Here is an 18,333-nt window from a genome sequence, read left to right as displayed (position 1 = left end):
CTTCAACTCCAACTCCCAAATTCCAAATATAGTGAAAAATATTTAATTTTCATGGCCAAACGCCTACTTAATAAAAATAGTGTCACTTTTGTAAAAATGCATCTTGCACCTAGCTCAACCTCAAAAGCTAGCTTATAAGAAGAGGAATAATCAAGTCCAACCATCCCTTAAACGATGGATGTGGGATATTTTAACAACTTTTGCCAACAATTTCTTGTGGGTCACAAGACCACTTTTTAACTAATGGGGATTGAAACTATAAACGGATAAAAACTTAATTAAGGGTTGACTTTGAGAAGAAAGGCAATAGGTAAAAAGTAGGTTAATAGCTTAATGCTTTATTCATGGGACCATCTTGTACTATTTGAGACTTACCGGATTATAAGGAATTGGATCACGACATATAACTCCATCTACAAATAGCAAGTTGCCCGTTAGTGGAAGTCCAAGTGCTAATTAACAGTTTGCTGTTTAACGTCAAATAACACCAAGGACAACAAGTATCGCACCCCTACAAGTCCAGCTAATCCACTTTCAAGAGTTGGTAAGTGGTAGCAATAGTAATTAAAAAAAAAAAAAAAAGAGGTCCCATCATAAATGCGTATATGCTATTGAAGGGTGTAGTAAGATTGATAGAATTTTTATTCTTAATTAGAAGTTTGAGTTCCGCTCGTATAAAAAAATTCTCAGTAGGCAGTGTTTCTTTCTTTTATAGACCTTATATTAATTAGGCCCCAATATAAATACCGATATTAGGTGGGGAAAAATAGGTAAATACGTATAAGAAAGACACATGTTTTATTCATTAATTACGGGTAAATATCAAGTGCGCGTAAATTTTACCGATCGCTTAACAACTACTACTAATAATTACTTATTTAAGGAAATTTGGGCAAGCATGTTATCTGAACTATGTTCAAGCATATCCTAAGAGACGTCGATGAATTTTAAAAGGATGAAGACCGAAAATTTTCTAAGTTTTACAAGAACTTCATGTCCATGTATAATTATATAACTTAAAAGGACAGTCTTTTTTTTTTTTTTTTGGTTAAAACTTAAAAGGATAGTCGCATACAAGAAGTTGTAAATAAAGCTTAAGACATGTATTAAGGCCTTATTTGTTTTCATTAAGATTAAGACGTCTAAATCTGAATGGACATCTGAATGATTAAGATGTTATCTTTAGATCTAAGCACGGAATGATTAAGACTGTTTGTTTTACAACATCTGAATGTGCATAATGTATTTATTAAACATAATAAATATACAATTCAAATAAAAAAGTAACTAAATCTTAGAAAGTAAAAAAATATTATTTGATAAAAAAAAAAAACATTTATGTTCGTTGGTGATGGTGGAGATGCTTTTTGTAGTGGTGGTGGTGGTGATAGTTGTGATGGTGGAGGTGGTTGGTGTTGTAGTAACTGGTGTGATGGTGTTGGTTGTCATGGTGAAGTTGGTTGATGCTAGTAATTGACGGTGTTGATGGTGGTGGCTAAAAAATGTGGTGTGGTTGACAATGGTGTTGGTGGTAATTGGCGATGGTGCTAGTTATGATGGTAGAGGTGGTTGGTAGTAAGGATTTTCCACAGTGGTTGTAGTGGGCTGATAGAGGTGGTGGTGACGGCAGCGGCGGCGGCGGTTAGTGATGAGGGGCAGTTGTCATGACAGAGGTGGTTTAGGGTAAGGGTGGGAGTAGGTAGGGCGGGGGTAGATGGGTGGTGGCCTTAGTGGGAGTGGGGTTGGGACGTGGAGGGTGGTGGTGGTGGTTGTGAACAGAGTAGTGGTAAAATTAGCCATACAAAAATACCTCTTAATGATATTAAGACTTTGTTCAAGATTTTAATGATTAAATCCTATTCAGACCAAATAAGTGTTTAGATCTTAATATAAGCAAATGCACTTAATGGCCTAAGGTCTGAACCATTCAGATTCAAACCTATATTAAATGCAAATAAACGAGGTCTAAGATTATGTATGGAATGGGTAATAACTATAGGGATCCGATAGAAATGATAAAATTAGTTCATAAAAATATAACCCGTCTAACCTGCTCAAGTTTGGGTAGTCAATGACTTGTCATTTACTCATTCATTAACACATCCCATTTTGATCTAACTCAAACTCATCTAAAAGCTAGATTATAAGTAACTCAAATTGAACCATCACATATTTTAATTTTCGATCTAATAAATCATATATAATCATAATTAAAAAAAAAAAACAATTTTCTTATGTACTTAAACAAAATTTGCTTTTCTACTCACAAAATTATTATTAAATCATCATAAAATAGAAAAACATAACTAGCCAAACATATCTTCAACATTTACCAAAAAAAAAAAAAAAAAAAACATTTTCTTTTTCAAAAACCTCCATGTCCAAAGTTTTCCTGCAAATTCAACGTCTTAAAGGCGTTTCAACTCAAAAAAGAAAAACCCGAACCCGTTTATCTTCCTTTAACGGTGCTACAATATTTCTTTGTTCTTTGAATTCACTGAACTGAATTGTATAGTAACAAATGAAAAGCTTAACGTTTGAAGTTGAAGAAGAAGGCTCAGCAATTGCAGTTCTTGGCTCACTATTCAACCTTACTGAAGTTCATCTTTCGTAAGCATTCTTTTTTTTTAATTTAATTTAATTTAATTTGAATGTCTAATATTAGCTATATTAGGGCAACTGATTTTCAAACTTCAAATTGTTTGTTTTTTTACAGAGATTATTCGCAAGAAGGGCAGCTTTTATTGGAATCTACAGTAAGTTCACTTGTCTCCTTTTTTATAGTTTCAACTGGGTATTTGCATAGTGGAAGCTAGTACAACTTTTTTTTTTTTTTTTTTTCCTAGTTTAAATGGGCATGAATAGAAAAAGAAACTATTTTTTAGGTTTGGGTTCTAGTTTAAATGGGCATGAAGCGAAAAAGAAATTATTTTCTAGTTTAAATTGGCATGAATATAAAAAGAAAGGGGATAAGTGTATTTCATAGATACCAACTAGTTTGGAATTGAACCTTAGTTGAGGTAGAAACATATATATCTTTATGGAACGTATGCATCCATACACAAATACATATATACACCAGCATACCTAGTGTAATCTCACAAGTAGGGTCTGGGAAGGGTAGTGTGTACGCGGACCTTACCCCTACATTGTGAGGTAGAGTGTTTGTTTCCGATAGACCCTCGGCGAGGAAAAACATTTCAAAGTAGTTAGGGATACACAAATTCATATATTTTTGTGTATATATACATAGCCTCGTTCTCACCTATGTTGCTTAGACTCTTCATACTTTTGGTACACTCTTCAAAAAGTAGTCATTTTTAGAGGATCCGACACGGCTACGAACATTTTTGAAGAGTCCGAGCAACATAGACCCTCATAGGGCTTTGGTTCAATGGAAAAGGTCATATAATAGGGGATATGTGGTATATGCCCACCTCACAAGCTCGGAACATGACTATGAACCAAGTTGTATGTTTAAGTGGAGAAGGGTAGAGGAGTATGCCCATTACCCGTCGAGTCTCAAAGCTGAAATATTGATTTTTCGAGTCTCAAAGTTGAAACACAGACACACACTCTCCCTCTCTCTTTAGGTTGTGGTTTGATTTCCTTGCCGATTATGCATCTCAGTATAACCATTGTGCTTCTTTTATTTATTTATTTTAATTTTTTTTTGTGTGCAGAACAGTGATATCTACAAAAATAATGCATCCCCATTAAATGGCAAGTGCTCCGTTGTATTATTATCGAATTGCTGATTACCTGTTACATATGATATTTGTGTTATTAAGGAGATACTGGAAAATTTGGAGTAAAATATCTGGCAGTTTTCTTTTGTCTTGGCAGAGTTTGGCTCTTTACCGGAAGATTTGGAGCTTGCCAGACAAATGAATGAAATGGGCCTTCCTGTTTCATTCCACACTAACAAGGAGGTATCCCATTTTCTCTTATAACTTGTTTGATTTTCATATGTTTGTTTATTATATAATTCTAGCTCCATTCAAGTAGTATTCCAGTTTTCGCAGATATTGGGACTGATTTTTTGATAGTATAAGTACAAATAATGCATTATCCAGGTTCTTAATTGATAAATAAGGTAAGCACTTCAATGGTCTTAGTGTTAAAATCAACTTATTAAGGTTATTCCCTCATTGTATGGTGACTGAAATATTTATTTCGTTCAAGTTCCTGTCAGAGATATTCATTAAGTAATGAAATAATATGTTTGAACAGTCCAGTGAAGCTCATTCCCATTATCCAAAAAAAAAATTAAAAAAATACAAGTGTAGCCTAGTGGTTAGTGAAGGGGGTTGAGAACCATGGGGTCTCCATGAGGTCTCAGGTTGAAATCCCAGTGGAGGCAAAAGCACTAGGCGATTTCTTTTCATCTATTCAAGCCTTGGTAGACAAAGTTACCTGGTACTTGCGCTAGTGGGAGGTAGCAGGTACCCCTTGGAATTAGTCGAGGTGTGTGCAAGCTGGCACAGACCCACGGTTATTAAAAAAAGGTTGTTCAATAAAGCTCATGGATTCTATAAATTTGATTTCCTAGATGATGTTGCTGTTTTGCACTCATTCAAGGGGTATAACTTCTTCCCTTATGTCTCTTTGTATGTCTCTCTCTATCTCTTCTAGCACAGGAGAAATCGAACAGGTAAGGGAAAAATAAAGGATGAAAAGAAGAAGCATCTTTGGTCGTGCGAGAATACTCAGGATGAAGTGCTAAATGCAATACAAGAGCAGGAGGAGGAATGTGAGTCTAATGGTACTCTGCATGGAGACTCAAACAATGCTTCTTCCTGCATGTCAATTCTTGGACAAAGTGAATTCTCTTCCTGCTATACTGGGGATGGTGATGCCCATTGTCTTAATGGTGGAGAGGAAGGTTTGAACAATCAGCAACCAGATCTTAGTCTGGATAATACAAAGGATACTGTCTCTACATGTGAAAAAGTTCAATCGGCAAAAGATGTCGGAGTAATGGTTGGCTCAAGTTTGGAATGTGGAAGCCATGCAGAAATCTGTCCAATAAATAGCAGTGTCGAAAGTGGATGGATCAGTGGAGAGGGATTAAATGGTCATTGTGAGGGAAATCCCTTAAATGGAGAGCAGATGGAGTGTGCCTGTATGGGTGCTCCTTTAACTGGGGAGCAAATAGAGTCTACTGCTATGCAAACGGATGAACATGACACAGAAGATGGGCTACTCTGCAATGATGATGGTGAAGTGTTAAATAGTCGTAATACAACTAATAATAATTGTGACGGAACTATTGATGATTGGAGGTTGTATTGGGACAATGATTACGGAAGAAACTACTTTTATAACATTGTGACTTTGCAATGTACATGGGATCCACCTCCAGGAATGGAAGACCTAGTATTTACTAATTTTACTGCCAAACAACCAGAAAGGACACTTGAGATGGTGGAGTTTGATGTTGCAGATTTAAAAGAATCTAATGATCTGCAAACTTCTGCAAGTATACAGTCTGAACTTGACATTGCAGATGGAATTAGGGAGGATGATGTACTGTTGGACAGACAGCTCAATGAATCAGAGGGAACAGGACAATCTGCTGACAAAATGTGTACTTTTAACTCTACAAAACACAAGAAGAGAGTCAGAAAAACGAAACCCAAATGGAAGATACCAACTGAAGCTCAAGGTTTGTTAACTAGAGCAATCCTTAATCTTGCCTTACATATCTATATGCGTTTACTTACCTGGTATTAACTGTGTTAACTCTCCATCTTTGATGTGTATGAAGAGTGGTGTAATCGAATATGAATTGTTGGTAAGCATGGTTTGTTAGTTCTGAGCCATGGGTTCATAGTGAACAGTAACCCTGTGTGAATCTGGACTTGGTCATGCCATGTACCATGTCCTGCCTGAGTACAGCTGATAACCTTTTAAAAGTAACTGAGATTTTATCTATGGATCCCTGATTTAGGTCTATTTTTCCAAGAGTGTTCTCAACTAGAATGCTATTTTTAATCAGGTTGAACTTAATAATTGTAAATTTGATAAGTAGCATATACTTCTCTTCAAAATTTCTGTTCCTGAATTTTTCTGCTGACAATTTAGTTGTTTTTGTAGCTTAAGTTTAGAATCTATTTCTTCAATGACTACGCTTGTAGCTAGAGTTGAAATCATTCTGATAAACTGAAACAAACAAGTCTTTTGGGATTGCTGGCTTTATTGAGTAAACTACTTCGACAGTGGATACTGGGGGTCACTTCCATCTCCATTTCTATGAATATTATCATTCCGTAACCTCCTTATATGTGTCAGAGCTTTTAGTGGCTCTAGCTAACTAAAGTATGAAGATCTGATTATCTTTGGTTGATGAATTTTCTTCTTTTTCTTTTCCTGGTCCATAGAGCTGAAATTCTGCAATATTAATGAAGAAGTATCTCCCAGTTTGAACAAATATTGGTGTCAAAGGTATCTACTATTTAACAAATATGATGAAGGAATAAAGATGGACGAAGAAGGATGGTTCTCAGTTACGCCAGAGGCCATAGCCAAGCATCATGCACTTCGCTGTGGTTCTGGTACTATAGTGGATTTATTTACTGGAGTCGGTGGGAATTCAATTCAATTTGCTAAGAGGTGAGTATGACTGAGTTTCACTTTCTGTTTTTGGTATGGGCTATATCATCAGTCCTTAGACATCTCAATCCCATTGAATGTGCAAAGCTCAAAGATCTTTGGGCCTTATATGGAGCTTGAGCTTCGAGTCGTCCTATTATTATTTCTGGTAGACTTGCGTCCTTTGTTCCTTGTATCCTGTCTTTGAAGACTTTGTGTGTACTTGAGGCATACTTTTATCAATTGGACATTTTCATTGTTGAAGTAATGGAATGGACTATTTTGGCGATATTATAGGGAATATTTTCCTTTTTATCAGTAAACAAAAGTTATCTATAGAAAGTATTTATGCAGCACTTGTTGAATGCTTTTCTTATCTATCCTAGCATGGGTAGGAATGTCGATACTTTCTTTCACCGACAGCACACTCAAATACCTGCAAGTATTAATTCGATGGATAACGATTTTCAGGAGTAAGCATGTCATTGCAATCGATATTGATCCAAAAAGAATAGACTTAGCTCAATATAATGCTGCTATCTACGGAGTTCGCGACCAGATAGACTTCATTAGAGGCGATTCTTTTGCTTTGGCTCCAAATCTGAAGGTAACAAATTTCCCAACAGATCATTAGGTTATATATTTATGTTAGAAGTCTGCTGTTTAGTTTGTATATTTGCTGTGTCTGATAGTTTAATTCAGCTTTGATGGCTCTCTAGTTATTTTCTTTGATTGTGAAAATCTTGTTCAAGTTTTGTCTTCTCTCTCCTTTCTTTTCTCCTAGTTTCAAGATTTAAAATGGTCTTTGCTTTGCTTCAGGCAGATGTAGTCTTTATGTCACCACCTTGGGGTGGACCAGACTATTTGAAGGAAAGAACATTTGACATGAAAACGATGCTTAGGCCACATGATGGGTATGCTATTTAGATTTGCCTTCTGCATCAATTCTTATATTTCTCAAACAGTACTTCTGATATTGTGCATATCTTTGTCTATTACTATCAGGAACTTCCTCTTCAGCATTGGCAGGGGAATTGCCTCCAAAGTTGTTATGTTCCTTCCAAGAAATGTCGATATCAATCAGTTGGCAGAATTGTCACAGTCCGCAAATCCACCATGGTCATTAGAGGTATTCATCCAGCATTCGCCTGCCTTGTTGCGAATATTTGCGTTTTATGAGGGCATACAACATTTATGTTGTTATCTTTCTCTGTAATCACTTGTGATAGACTCTGTCTACAATAAATAGGCTTTCCTATTTATTGCTATAGTGCGTGCACAAGTTCATGGGGATAATGTGTGTGTGTATAAGTATCTGGTACGAGTATGACAAGTTCTTGCTAATTTTGATTCTTTCCTTCTGGAGTACCCTCACTTATATTACACCAGTTTTACATCATGATCAATGTTAACATGGATTTATTGCTTTCACCGGTTTCCTTTTCTATACCTAGAGGCTAGAACTGTTTCCATTCAAAACTTTGTGATGAAGTTGTGAAGAGAATGGACTTCACTGATTGCCTCATCGCTTATTCCTTTGTTTGGTTTATTTGGAATGAGTGATTTATCATATCAGCTGTGCTTTTTCCTCCTCTAGTCTTCCATTTCTCCTTAAAAGCCAGCAGGTAGGGACATATGAGAATTCTTTGTAATTTGGTTTCATAATTGACTTCATTTACTCTTACACTATAATTTATTCTGGGATGCATATGACCTCAGGTGGAGAAGAATTACTTAAATGGCAAGTTCAAGGCCGTTACAGCATACTTCTGTAAACCCTCGTGATAAGCTGTGGTCAAATGAATCTGGTAATCTCTTTTGCCAAGTGGAATTATGGATTCCTTCTTAAATGGCAAGTTAGAGGCTGTTACAGCTTACTTCTGTGGACCCTCCTGATAACCGGTGCTCGGATGAATCTGGTAATTTCTTTTGCCAAGTGGAATTATGTTATACCTCTCTCCGGAGCACATGGGGTTTGTCTTTGCTTTGGCCTTCTTCTGTATAGTGAAGTATGTATGCTCATATATACTTAATATGATGTGGAATTGACAGTGATTGTTGTCAGACAGCTGTTTCTATTGGCGTATGTATTAACAGGAAGGGTCAGTAGAGCTCTACTGGTTGTTAGTAGTGCAATGGAATTTCGGCGAGTGAAGTTCATTTTGCTGTGAATGACGGAGTGGTGTACGAGTCTTATCTGTCTAGTTCTACCGTGTACATGTAACGATCCCTTCTCTCAGGGTTATCATGTGTGGCAATTCCACAGCATCCAAGGGTGTGGTCTACCTATCTATGAAGTTGGTGAAAACCATTGGAGAGCAGGGTTAATACCAACAGAGCCAAAAGCAAAGCACTAGGTGATTTCTTTCTCATCCTCCCGAGGTTTGATGGGCAGAGTTAGTAGATACTTTTGTGATGGGAGGTAGCAAGTACACATCGAAGTGTACACAAGTGGCCCGAACACCACCGTTATTGATTATAGGAACAAAGCTTGTGGAAATTCCATCAACCATTTGCCGCTTATGCTTCTACGACGAATTGCGAAAAGTATGTCGGAAATTGACCGACAATTAGACTTGGAAGGTAGAAAAATGATTCAACTTGGTGCCCTGGTGTACGACTCTGCGCTTTTAGATGTGATGATTTTGGATGAAATGATGGTGAGATGCCATTTTGATTGGACTATGTAGAAATTATTATGTTATCGTAATATGTTTAACCATGACAGGTAGAAACTGATATTTTGTAATGTTCAAACTCGTGGCATAGCATTATTAGGGAGTTATTAGTGGCTATTCAAATTCTCCTCTTTTTTTATGGTAGGGTAAAGCTAAATGGCTAGCATACCATGCCAAGTTCAATCAAATACTAACGAACATCTCCATTCCTCAATGGATGCAGTCATCCTTTGAAGAAAGCGTAATAGCTCATGGGAGCGCTTTATGACACTGAAAATATATATATAAGTTTAAGTGCTTCACGCAAGCGACAAGCTTTGACAATTGTATCTTGTAAAAGTCCATAAATCTAGGCAGAGTGGTTAAAACTTAAAAAGTACTTTATTCTTTCTCAACTTAAATTAATGTCACAATCGATAAGATTCTGTTTCGGTAATACAATCAATATGAATTTTGTAAAGCCAAATGGCTACCAGCCTACCACAAATATCACACTATATACATGCCTTGAGGGTATTTTCACCCTAACTGAGTAAAATGGAGCAAATTCGCTTGTGAATTAATCGTGTTTAAGTCCTTATGATTGAGGAAGACGAAGAACGGATCCTAAGAGTGTAATATTAACATAATCTACTGAACCATGAGCTGGTAATCCCGGGATTACTAATCCAACCAACCTAAACATTATCTCAGACCAGCTTTGTTTGTAATCACTTCCTTTAATCCAAGGGAGAGTGGAACTCCTAATTAGCTCAAAAGTTGCATTCAACACCATTGGTAAAACCCATAGCAGTGAGAAGTAATTCTTGTTTGGTTCTTCCTCCATAACCTGCAATTAGCAACAAATTATGACTTTAGTGAATTGAAACCGACTCCATACACAACTAAAATTTAATTAAGGATGATGAAATTGTTTAATTCATAATCAATGATATTGATAAATATGTCTCCGATCTAATTCAGTGACCAAAGTGGCATATATAGTCTTTCAGCTCGAACTATATATACAAAATCGTAGAGTTCTAAAGATAATTCCCTTCATTTAGAAAAAGAATGATTTATTATTTGAGGAGTCAATCGGAGCGATTCCTCTTTAGCTATTAAGATACGATTTAATACTTTTTATGTAACTTTTGAATATGTAAAAATCCTTTTATTGAAAAAAAAATTGATGTTTCAATTAATGATAAAAACTAAATATGTTGACCTCCGTACTATAATCCCCACTAGTACTCTTTTTGTAACGGTAGAAGTACATTTTATATAAGTAGGCATCTATTGTCACAAACACGTAGTAAGTGTAATGGTGCTCCACCCCATTATCTTTAAATATTAGATTCATATCGAAATCGAAAATGTAAGAATAGTGAATGTAGTAATATACCGCATGCATTATCTTAAAGTTTTAGATTCGTTACTGACAAAGATCCATCATATAAGCGTGACAAATCCTTTAAATATAGTAGAGAGAAGACCAAAAATTTTATCTTGCCATTGTAGAGGCTATTGTAGTATAGACATGATCCAAAGTGCTTGAAGAAGAGAGTTTTGTCATCACAGGGCAATCTTGGCACCATATCATTGCAATAACCATACCTAAAATACTTCACAACAAATTTCTTCAATTTCTCCATCATGAAATTCCCAAATTTTTCATCTCCAACTCTAGGTTGTCCAAATGTATAAACCCCTTCCAATTTATCCAATAGCCACTCTTCTTCATGCAAAATTAACACAGATGCAAATAAAATTGCTAATGCACCACCTAAGCTATGTCCTGTCACTATGAACTTTGCTTTCTCATTTTTGCTCAATATTTTCTTCAATTCTTCTCTGATTTTGTAATATGCAAATTGCTTAGCACTATTTTTTTTTTTCGTTGGGTTTCTTGATTAATAATGTCTTTGGGCCAACCAATGGGCTTTTGCAACCCTAGGGCTTTCATGAACCCTGCATGGATTTTACCCATGCCTTCAAAATCATACCCTGAGGCCTGATAGGTCTATATCTGAAATCCATGCATTTGCATCAAATGGGCCTGTCCCTCTAAATGCTACCACAACTAAATTTGGATCTTCAATTTGGTCTTGAAACATTGTGGCTTGGGTCGAATATTGTTCCTCGTAAAGCTGCAAAACAAAAAGGGATTCGAACAAGTCTTATGTATACATAAATAATCTTGTTTTTACCTATATATACATAGTACAATTATCCAGCGAAAGGGATTCAATTGAACCCTTTCACCATAACTTCTCAACTGTATGCACGTAAATGAATATTTACATTATGCCTCTTAAAAGATAATTACAAGTGCTCGTCTAATTAGATTAGTAACCTAAAAAAAGGGACATGTACGTGCTACAATAGGTTAAAATACACTAATAGTGTAAAGATTCTTGTAATGGCTAAGTGGACACTCTTTTTAATAGGGGGGAGTATTTATTAGGAGTAAAACATTCTAAATTAACTCTTACTAATTATGCTTTGAACTTTTAAGTTTGAATACTAATACTCTATATATGTAGTTACTTGATGATAAAGGGTATTATACGAAGAAATTAATAAATCTTTCGTGATTTGCTAAAATAAACAAGTAAAAGGAAAAAATTATATATAGTATAAGGAACCAGAAAAAGGAAGGGAAAGAGTAGTCTAATAGTGACAAAAAGAGATCCACAAAAAAATACTACTCTCTCTGTCCCAATTTATATGGCACAATTTAAATTTTGAGAGTCAAACAGTTTAATTTTGACTGTGAATTAGGGCATAGAATCTTTAAGTTTTTTAATTAAAATTTATATATTTGGAAACAACGTAAAAAGTATTATAAGTCTCAAGCATTGATAACCCAAAATATTTAAAAGACATAAGAAAAAATTACGATCAAAGACAAATTTATTTGAATCTCAAAATTCGAAAGATGCCACATAAATAGAGACTGAGATATCACTTTAGGCCCAATTAGAAAGGCCCAAATGAGAATGGCCATAAAAAAATGACTGAGGGCAATACGTAGGGAAAAAAGGACAGACACGTGTTGCAGTCTCATAGGACTAAACAATCTGTGAGGACGACAAAACATCACGGTTCAAATTTATATAGAGTTGTAAAGTCCAAAAATTAAAAGAAAAACTCAAATATTAGTTTAATATTAACTAAGTACTCTGTCCCAATTTATGTGATTCTTTTTGCTTCCCGAAAGTCAATTACCTAAACTTTTGAGCTAAATTAGATTAGGTTAACTTCATATTTTACAATTAAAATTTAACTATTAAATAATTATTTGAAAAGTGCTATAAATTGCAAATTTTTTCTTGTCAATTTGATGAAAAATATTATAATATCGGTCAAAGATTACATAGTTTGACTATTAAAAAATGAAAAATGTCATATAAATTTAAAAAGAGACACATATTCTAGTATCCATTCGATTGTGTACTTTAAACGGAGACAAATAATTTTATGTTGTGTATTTTAAGAGATAGAGAAAATTTTATTAGCAATCTGAATAGCTTAGAATGGAACTTTTTTAATCTTTTATCTTTTCCTATTACATGATTAACAGAAACGCAATGAACAACACCAACCATTCAAGGGTCATAGGTAGGGGTGTCAATGGTTTTTAAAAAACCGACTTAACCGACCGCATCGTACCGAATCGATTCGTAGGTTTTCTTTAAGAAAATCGACGGTTTTTATATAAATTTATAACCGTACTGAATAATTAGGTTGGTTTTTATATAAAAATAAACTGAAAAAATACCGAACCGTACCAAATATATTTATATGTATATATTTTATATGTTAAATTTAAAAATAACAAAATATTAAAACTTCGACCTTGGACCTCGGGTGATGGAAATGACTATGAGCCGCCAACATAATTAACACCCAAGGTCCTAACATTGAAACTTATTATACTACTTCTATATATTTAACTAAATTAGTTCTAGGATCTCGATTAGTAACATGTAAACTACAAGGTATTCGAACGAATTTGGATAGCAAACTACAAGATATTATACAAGATATTAGATATCATCTTTCCTCTCGTATGATTTGAATTATATTTCTCTTATTGGATACTTAATCTTAGTAGACTCAGTTCTTGAGTCTCATATTGATTGATTTCTTCCCACTTGTGTGATTTAAATTATACCTTTTGTCTTTGCTAACATTATTTTACACTATCGTAAAATAGTGAGATCAATCTCTTTCTTGTCGTCTTTCACGTTTTCTTCATTTGTAACCTTTAAACAGTAAAAATGTCTAGATAGTTTTTGTCAAAGTCCAACCGGAGTATGCATGGTGTCGTGCTCTAACTTTTACTATTGATTTTTTACATGGAATTTTTGTTTTAAAAAAAATCAAAAATTAACCGAACCGTACGATACCCAAAAAAACCAAGATGATGGGACGATTTCTAAAAGTCTAATTTTTGTTATACTAACCGAAAAATCGTTATGGTATAAAATTTATAAAATAACCATCCAAACCGTACCATTGACACCCCTAGTCATAGGCTCTAATCTTATCACCTTAATATGGTAAACTTCTCCAAATAGAAGAATACAATATGACAAATAGTAATTCTATCTATTGTGTGACAAAATATTCTAGTATCCATTCGACTGTTTTATCCTCTTAAGCTTTCTAGGGCAATTCTGAGAATTGCCCTCCTTTTGGGGTGGTCTTTAAATTTTGCCCCTCATATTTGCGGTCTTTAATTTTTTCCCCTCATATTTGTGGTCTTTAAGTTTTGCCCTTAGCTTGGATACCTGAGGTTCTGGGTTCGAACCCCCGCTCAGGCATAAAATAAAAAAAATAATTTCGCAAGGCAGGGCCGGAGGGAGTGTATGCCGGATCCGGCATAAAGTCCTTAAGGAAAAATTAAAGTTATGTCGGAGGGAGCATAACTTTTCCTCAAGGCATAGTTTAGTTATGCCTTATGGGGCAAAACTTTTCCTTAAGTAACTATGCCTTATGGGGCAGACTTTTAATTAAGGCATAACCAAAAGTATGCCTCATAAGGCAGAACTTTTAGTTATGCATTAAGGAAAAGTTCCGCCTTATGGGGCATACTTTTAGTTATATTTTATGGGGCACACTTTTAGTTAAGGCATAACTAAAAGTATGCCCCATAAGGCGAAACTTTTCCTTAAGACATAATTAAAAGTTTGCCTTGAAAAGTTAAAAAATAAATAAATATATGTCTCAAGGCAAAGTCTGCCCCCTCCAGCATAACTTTAGTTTTTCCTTAAGGATTGTATGCCGGATCCGGCATAAAGTCCTTAAGGAAAAACTAAAGTTATGCCGGATGGGGCATAATTTTTCCTCAAGGCATAGTTTAGTTATGCCTTATAGGGCAAAACTTTTCCTTAAGGAACTATGCCTTATGGGGCAGACTTTTAATTAAGGCATAACCAAAAGTATGCCTCATAAGGCAGAGCTTTTCCTTAAGGCAAACTTTTAGTTATGCCTTAAGGAAAAGTTCCGCCTTATGGGGCATACTTTTAGTTATATTTTATGGGGCACACTTTTAGTTAAGGCATAACTAAAAGTATGCCCCATAAGGCGGAACTTTTCTTTAAGGAATAATTAAAAGTTTGCCTTGAAAAGTTAAAAAAAATAAAAATATATATATATATATATGTCCCAAGGCAAAGTCTGCCCCCTCCGGCATAACTTTAGTTTTTCCTTAAGGATTGTATGCCGGATCCGGCATACACTCCCCCCAGCCCTGCCTTGCGAAATTATTTTTTTATTTTATGCTTGAGTGGGGGTTCGAACCCAGAACCTCAGGTATTCAAGCAAAGGGCAAAACTTAAAGAACACAAATATGAGGGGCAAAATTTAAAGACCACCCCAAAAGAAGGGCAATCCGTGCAAAAACATGAACTTTCTAAGGGTCCTATCCACTGACCATCTTCGAAACGAAATCCTGTGAGTTTAAAATGAAAATCGAAAAAGGGATTTAAGTAAATCCTACTACAACCATCTTTATAAGCCGCTCATTCTTCGTAAACCTTGACTGATCTTATATTAGTTATATAATTCGTGTTGAAAATCTTACGGAAAATACTTGATTTTACGAATTATAGAAAATTCTTAAAAGTTTGAGGCGTGTCATAGACACTGTCCTAAAATTCAACAAGCTCTTATAATATAAAACTAGTTCAGCGTACGCGCTTTGCGCGTACCTCATGTGAGTGACAACAAACACCTCAAGGAAAAAGTTAGACTTAGCTACAAACTTAGCACAAATTATGTAAAACAGAAATATACATTAAAATACATATGGATATTCACTTGTTACATTGAACTATTGAAGCAATAGTTGATTTTTTTTTTTATAAAACAAAAAAATTCAATATCTTCTAAACCTGCTATGATTTATAATTTAGTTGAATCAATTATATTAAATTTACTAAAATGCTTAGTATGTCTGCAAAGAATACTAAAAAGTAAATACATGTAAGTAAGAAATATGATTATATTAAGTTTCATACATTTAATGTCAGATTAATTAATAAATCTAAATGAACTGAGTATCAAAGATTGTTCTATTGATATATTTTGTTGCCTCTTTGAATGCAACAAAATTAACTATTTGAAAAACTAATGGTGGAGATGCGATTGTTGCATTCTTGGACTTTATTCAATGAAATTTCACATTAAGTTTAAAATAAAATTACTCTGTTTCTCAATAATTTTCGCGTAGCTTCAACCACAAAATATTTATATTTGACCGAGTTCCCAAGTGGATGTTTTAAAAGGTGAAAATTTTAAAAATGATTCAAGGGAGTAATTTTCGACCAAAATTTATTCATACTGAGTATTTATATCAAGTCAATAAATGTAAAACATATACTATCTTGCATATACACTTTTTAACACTTAATCGCGGTTAATTATATTTATTTTAATTTTTTGATTATGAAGGTTAATTGTTTTGTTAGCCTTCTATGCAAAAGATTTATATAGGAGTTTATTTAGCCTACTGATTTTAAATTTAAATTCCCAATAATAGGAGTTTATTTTATTTAAATTAGGAAATATTTAAGAACGAAAATTTTGGTTGATTCAAATTCCTAAATATAGGAAATTTAAATTCCAAAATAATAGGAGTTTCTTTATAGTTCAAATAAAGAAAGATTTTATAACCAAAATTCTAATTGATTTCAATATTCTAAATATTAGAAAATAATCAAATTACTACATTGTCCATTGTGACTACAGTTAAATGGTAAAAAAGGCAAACAACATTTCGCTAAGAGCTTTCGTGTTAGTAAAACTATAAAGCAATAAGACTAAATAAGGATGGTGAGGGTAATTATCTCATCGGATGCTTACACCAAACCAAGGGATGTATGATATGTGTTTGAATATATACAACTATCATTTAACCATGATTAATTAACACATACATTCACTTCATTAAATCATTAAAATATAACAAATTGCATCGACTTGATGTAAGTACCTGGTGTGGATAAGTATTTAGCTTTTTTCAATTGGTGTGCTTAATAGAGACAATATCAAGTAAAGAACATAAAAGAGATGGAAAACAAAATCAATAAAGGAGTTAGAAACAGAATTAGACTTCAGCAATGTAATAAAATATCAAAATCAAATTAACTATTGATATGGCAAACTAAAAAGATAAGACAATTGCAATAATGACTGATCATAGTAGAAGAAGAAACTAAGAGAAGTATGAAGAGAAGGAAGACGCACAGAAAAATAAAAAGTGAGAATTGAGTCAATTAACGTACCTCTTTAAACCTAATTTTATGGAGAATGTAGGCACGGCAATCATTTATATAGTACTTGGTGTCGGTTTAAATTGTTTAGGATTGGTATTTAATTATATTATTAGTATATAAGGTAATATTGTAAAGTCATAAATATTAGAACTTCCTTCATAATATAATTAAATAATAATTCAAGAAAAACAGTAAATGACAATTTTATCCATTGTAGAGTCTTTTAATAAGGACAAAAAGTTCAAACAACATTTCTAAGACCCTCGCTCTTTTAATATAATATAGATTAGAAGCATAGAAACTAGCAAAGATTCAATAAAAAAAAAAAACCAGCACAATATATAATATTAAAGGAATATTTTATCTTGAGATCATATATTAGATCGTCCTTAGGAAAAGAAGAAGACTAGATTTATATAGATTAAGACCACAAGGCTAAAGCCTCCTTGTCATAAGTCCATAATGATGCTTATTAGCAGTTCTTTTTTTTTCATTGAAAAGGGCAACTGTTTCCTTTGTTACTTCATCAATTTTTTTCTTCTAATTTCATTGGTGTGAGCTTGTTCAGTTGTTCTCTTCTAACGTACCGTTATAGTTAGTAAATTTTGTAATTTTACTATTGTAAAAAAATAAAGTATAATTACTTTAATGTGACAAAACATAATTAAATTCTATAATAGTTAATAGTAGAATTTAGTAACCATACGTGAAATAATTCCGTAACTGTAACAGTGTTTCCAAAACTTATTCTTGTTATCTGATTGAGTAGTCTGTCTGTGATAATTAAGATTTAATAGAACAGAGAGCTGTGAAGGTAACTACTTTGTTAGACAAAAGATTTTGACATTTCGATTGAATAAAAATATTAATTGAAGATTGCTTTTGAGGTTGTTTACTCGTACATGATTAATTAATTATTGACTTGTATTTTCAATTTTATTACTTTATCTCTCCTAATTTATAATATGATGTTTGATTGGGTATGAATTTATGAAAGGAAAAAGACATACTTTTCAACTTGTGATCCGTGAAAAACAACTCATATATATTTATGCAGCTATTAATTTTTTTAATTATAAGGGTAGTATGAGTTAGGGAATGTTAAATTGTTTTTTTTTGTTTATTGGAGCATTTTGTCTATCGCTATGCCCTTCCTTGTTGGAAACTCCCACTTCACTTTTAAGGCTATACCATCCTAAGGTGATGGTAAATGCACTGATCTTATCAAGTTCATGTTAGAATTAGACTGTAGATCGATCTACCCTAGACTTATCATGTCAAATCATCGAGAAAAA

General features: G+C 33.8%; 1 protein-coding gene and 1 pseudogene across 2 annotated transcripts; one reads left to right on the top strand and one right to left on the bottom strand.

Annotated features, from left to right (window-relative positions):
* The first annotated feature begins 2,285 nt into the window (after positions 1-2,285).
* LOC132604097 (uncharacterized) lies at positions 2,286-9,409 on the top strand. 2 transcript variants are annotated; one of them, XR_009568635.1, is made up of 11 exons: positions 2,286-2,610; positions 2,717-2,756; positions 3,684-3,723; positions 3,847-3,932; positions 4,636-5,668; positions 6,384-6,615; positions 7,066-7,201; positions 7,414-7,508; positions 7,600-7,723; positions 8,314-8,513; positions 8,647-9,409. XR_009568635.1 is itself a non-coding variant. In XM_060317431.1 (10 exons), the coding sequence occupies exons 1-10, from the start codon at positions 2,522-2,524 to the stop codon at positions 8,377-8,379; spliced, it is 1,941 nt and encodes a 646-aa protein (XP_060173414.1). In that variant the 5' UTR covers positions 2,286-2,521; the 3' UTR covers positions 8,380-9,409. The 2 variants fall into 2 exon arrangements, 1 of the variants encoding a protein (XP_060173414.1); XM_060317431.1 differs by having other exon boundaries at positions 8,314-9,409.
* A 440-nt stretch (positions 9,410-9,849) lies between these two features.
* Positions 9,850-12,862, bottom strand: LOC132601871 (triacylglycerol lipase OBL1-like; annotated as a pseudogene).
* Between the last annotated feature and the right edge of the window lie 5,471 nt (positions 12,863-18,333).

The sequence above is a fragment of the Lycium barbarum genome, chromosome 7 (genome assembly GCF_019175385.1).
Source record: "Lycium barbarum isolate Lr01 chromosome 7, ASM1917538v2, whole genome shotgun sequence".
Taxonomy (NCBI): Eukaryota; Viridiplantae; Streptophyta; class Magnoliopsida; order Solanales; family Solanaceae; genus Lycium; species Lycium barbarum.
The sequence above is the reverse complement of the archived record's forward strand: the minus strand, read 5'-3'. Positions and strand labels throughout refer to the sequence as shown.

What these genes read in the sequence shown, in the direction of transcription:
- LOC132604097 (XM_060317431.1), top strand. Translation starts at nt 2,522, where the DNA reads ATGAAAAGCTTAACGTTTGAAGTTGAAGAAGAAGGCTCAGCAATTGCA. An exon ending in CTTACTGAAGTTCATCTTTC is followed by an intron (nt 2,611 to 2,716) that starts GTAAGCATTCTT and finishes GTTTTTTTACAG; the next exon opens with AGATTATTCGCAAGAAGGGC. An exon ending in TAATGCATCCCCATTAAATG is followed by an intron (nt 3,724 to 3,846) that starts GCAAGTGCTCCG and finishes TTGTCTTGGCAG; the next exon opens with AGTTTGGCTCTTTACCGGAA.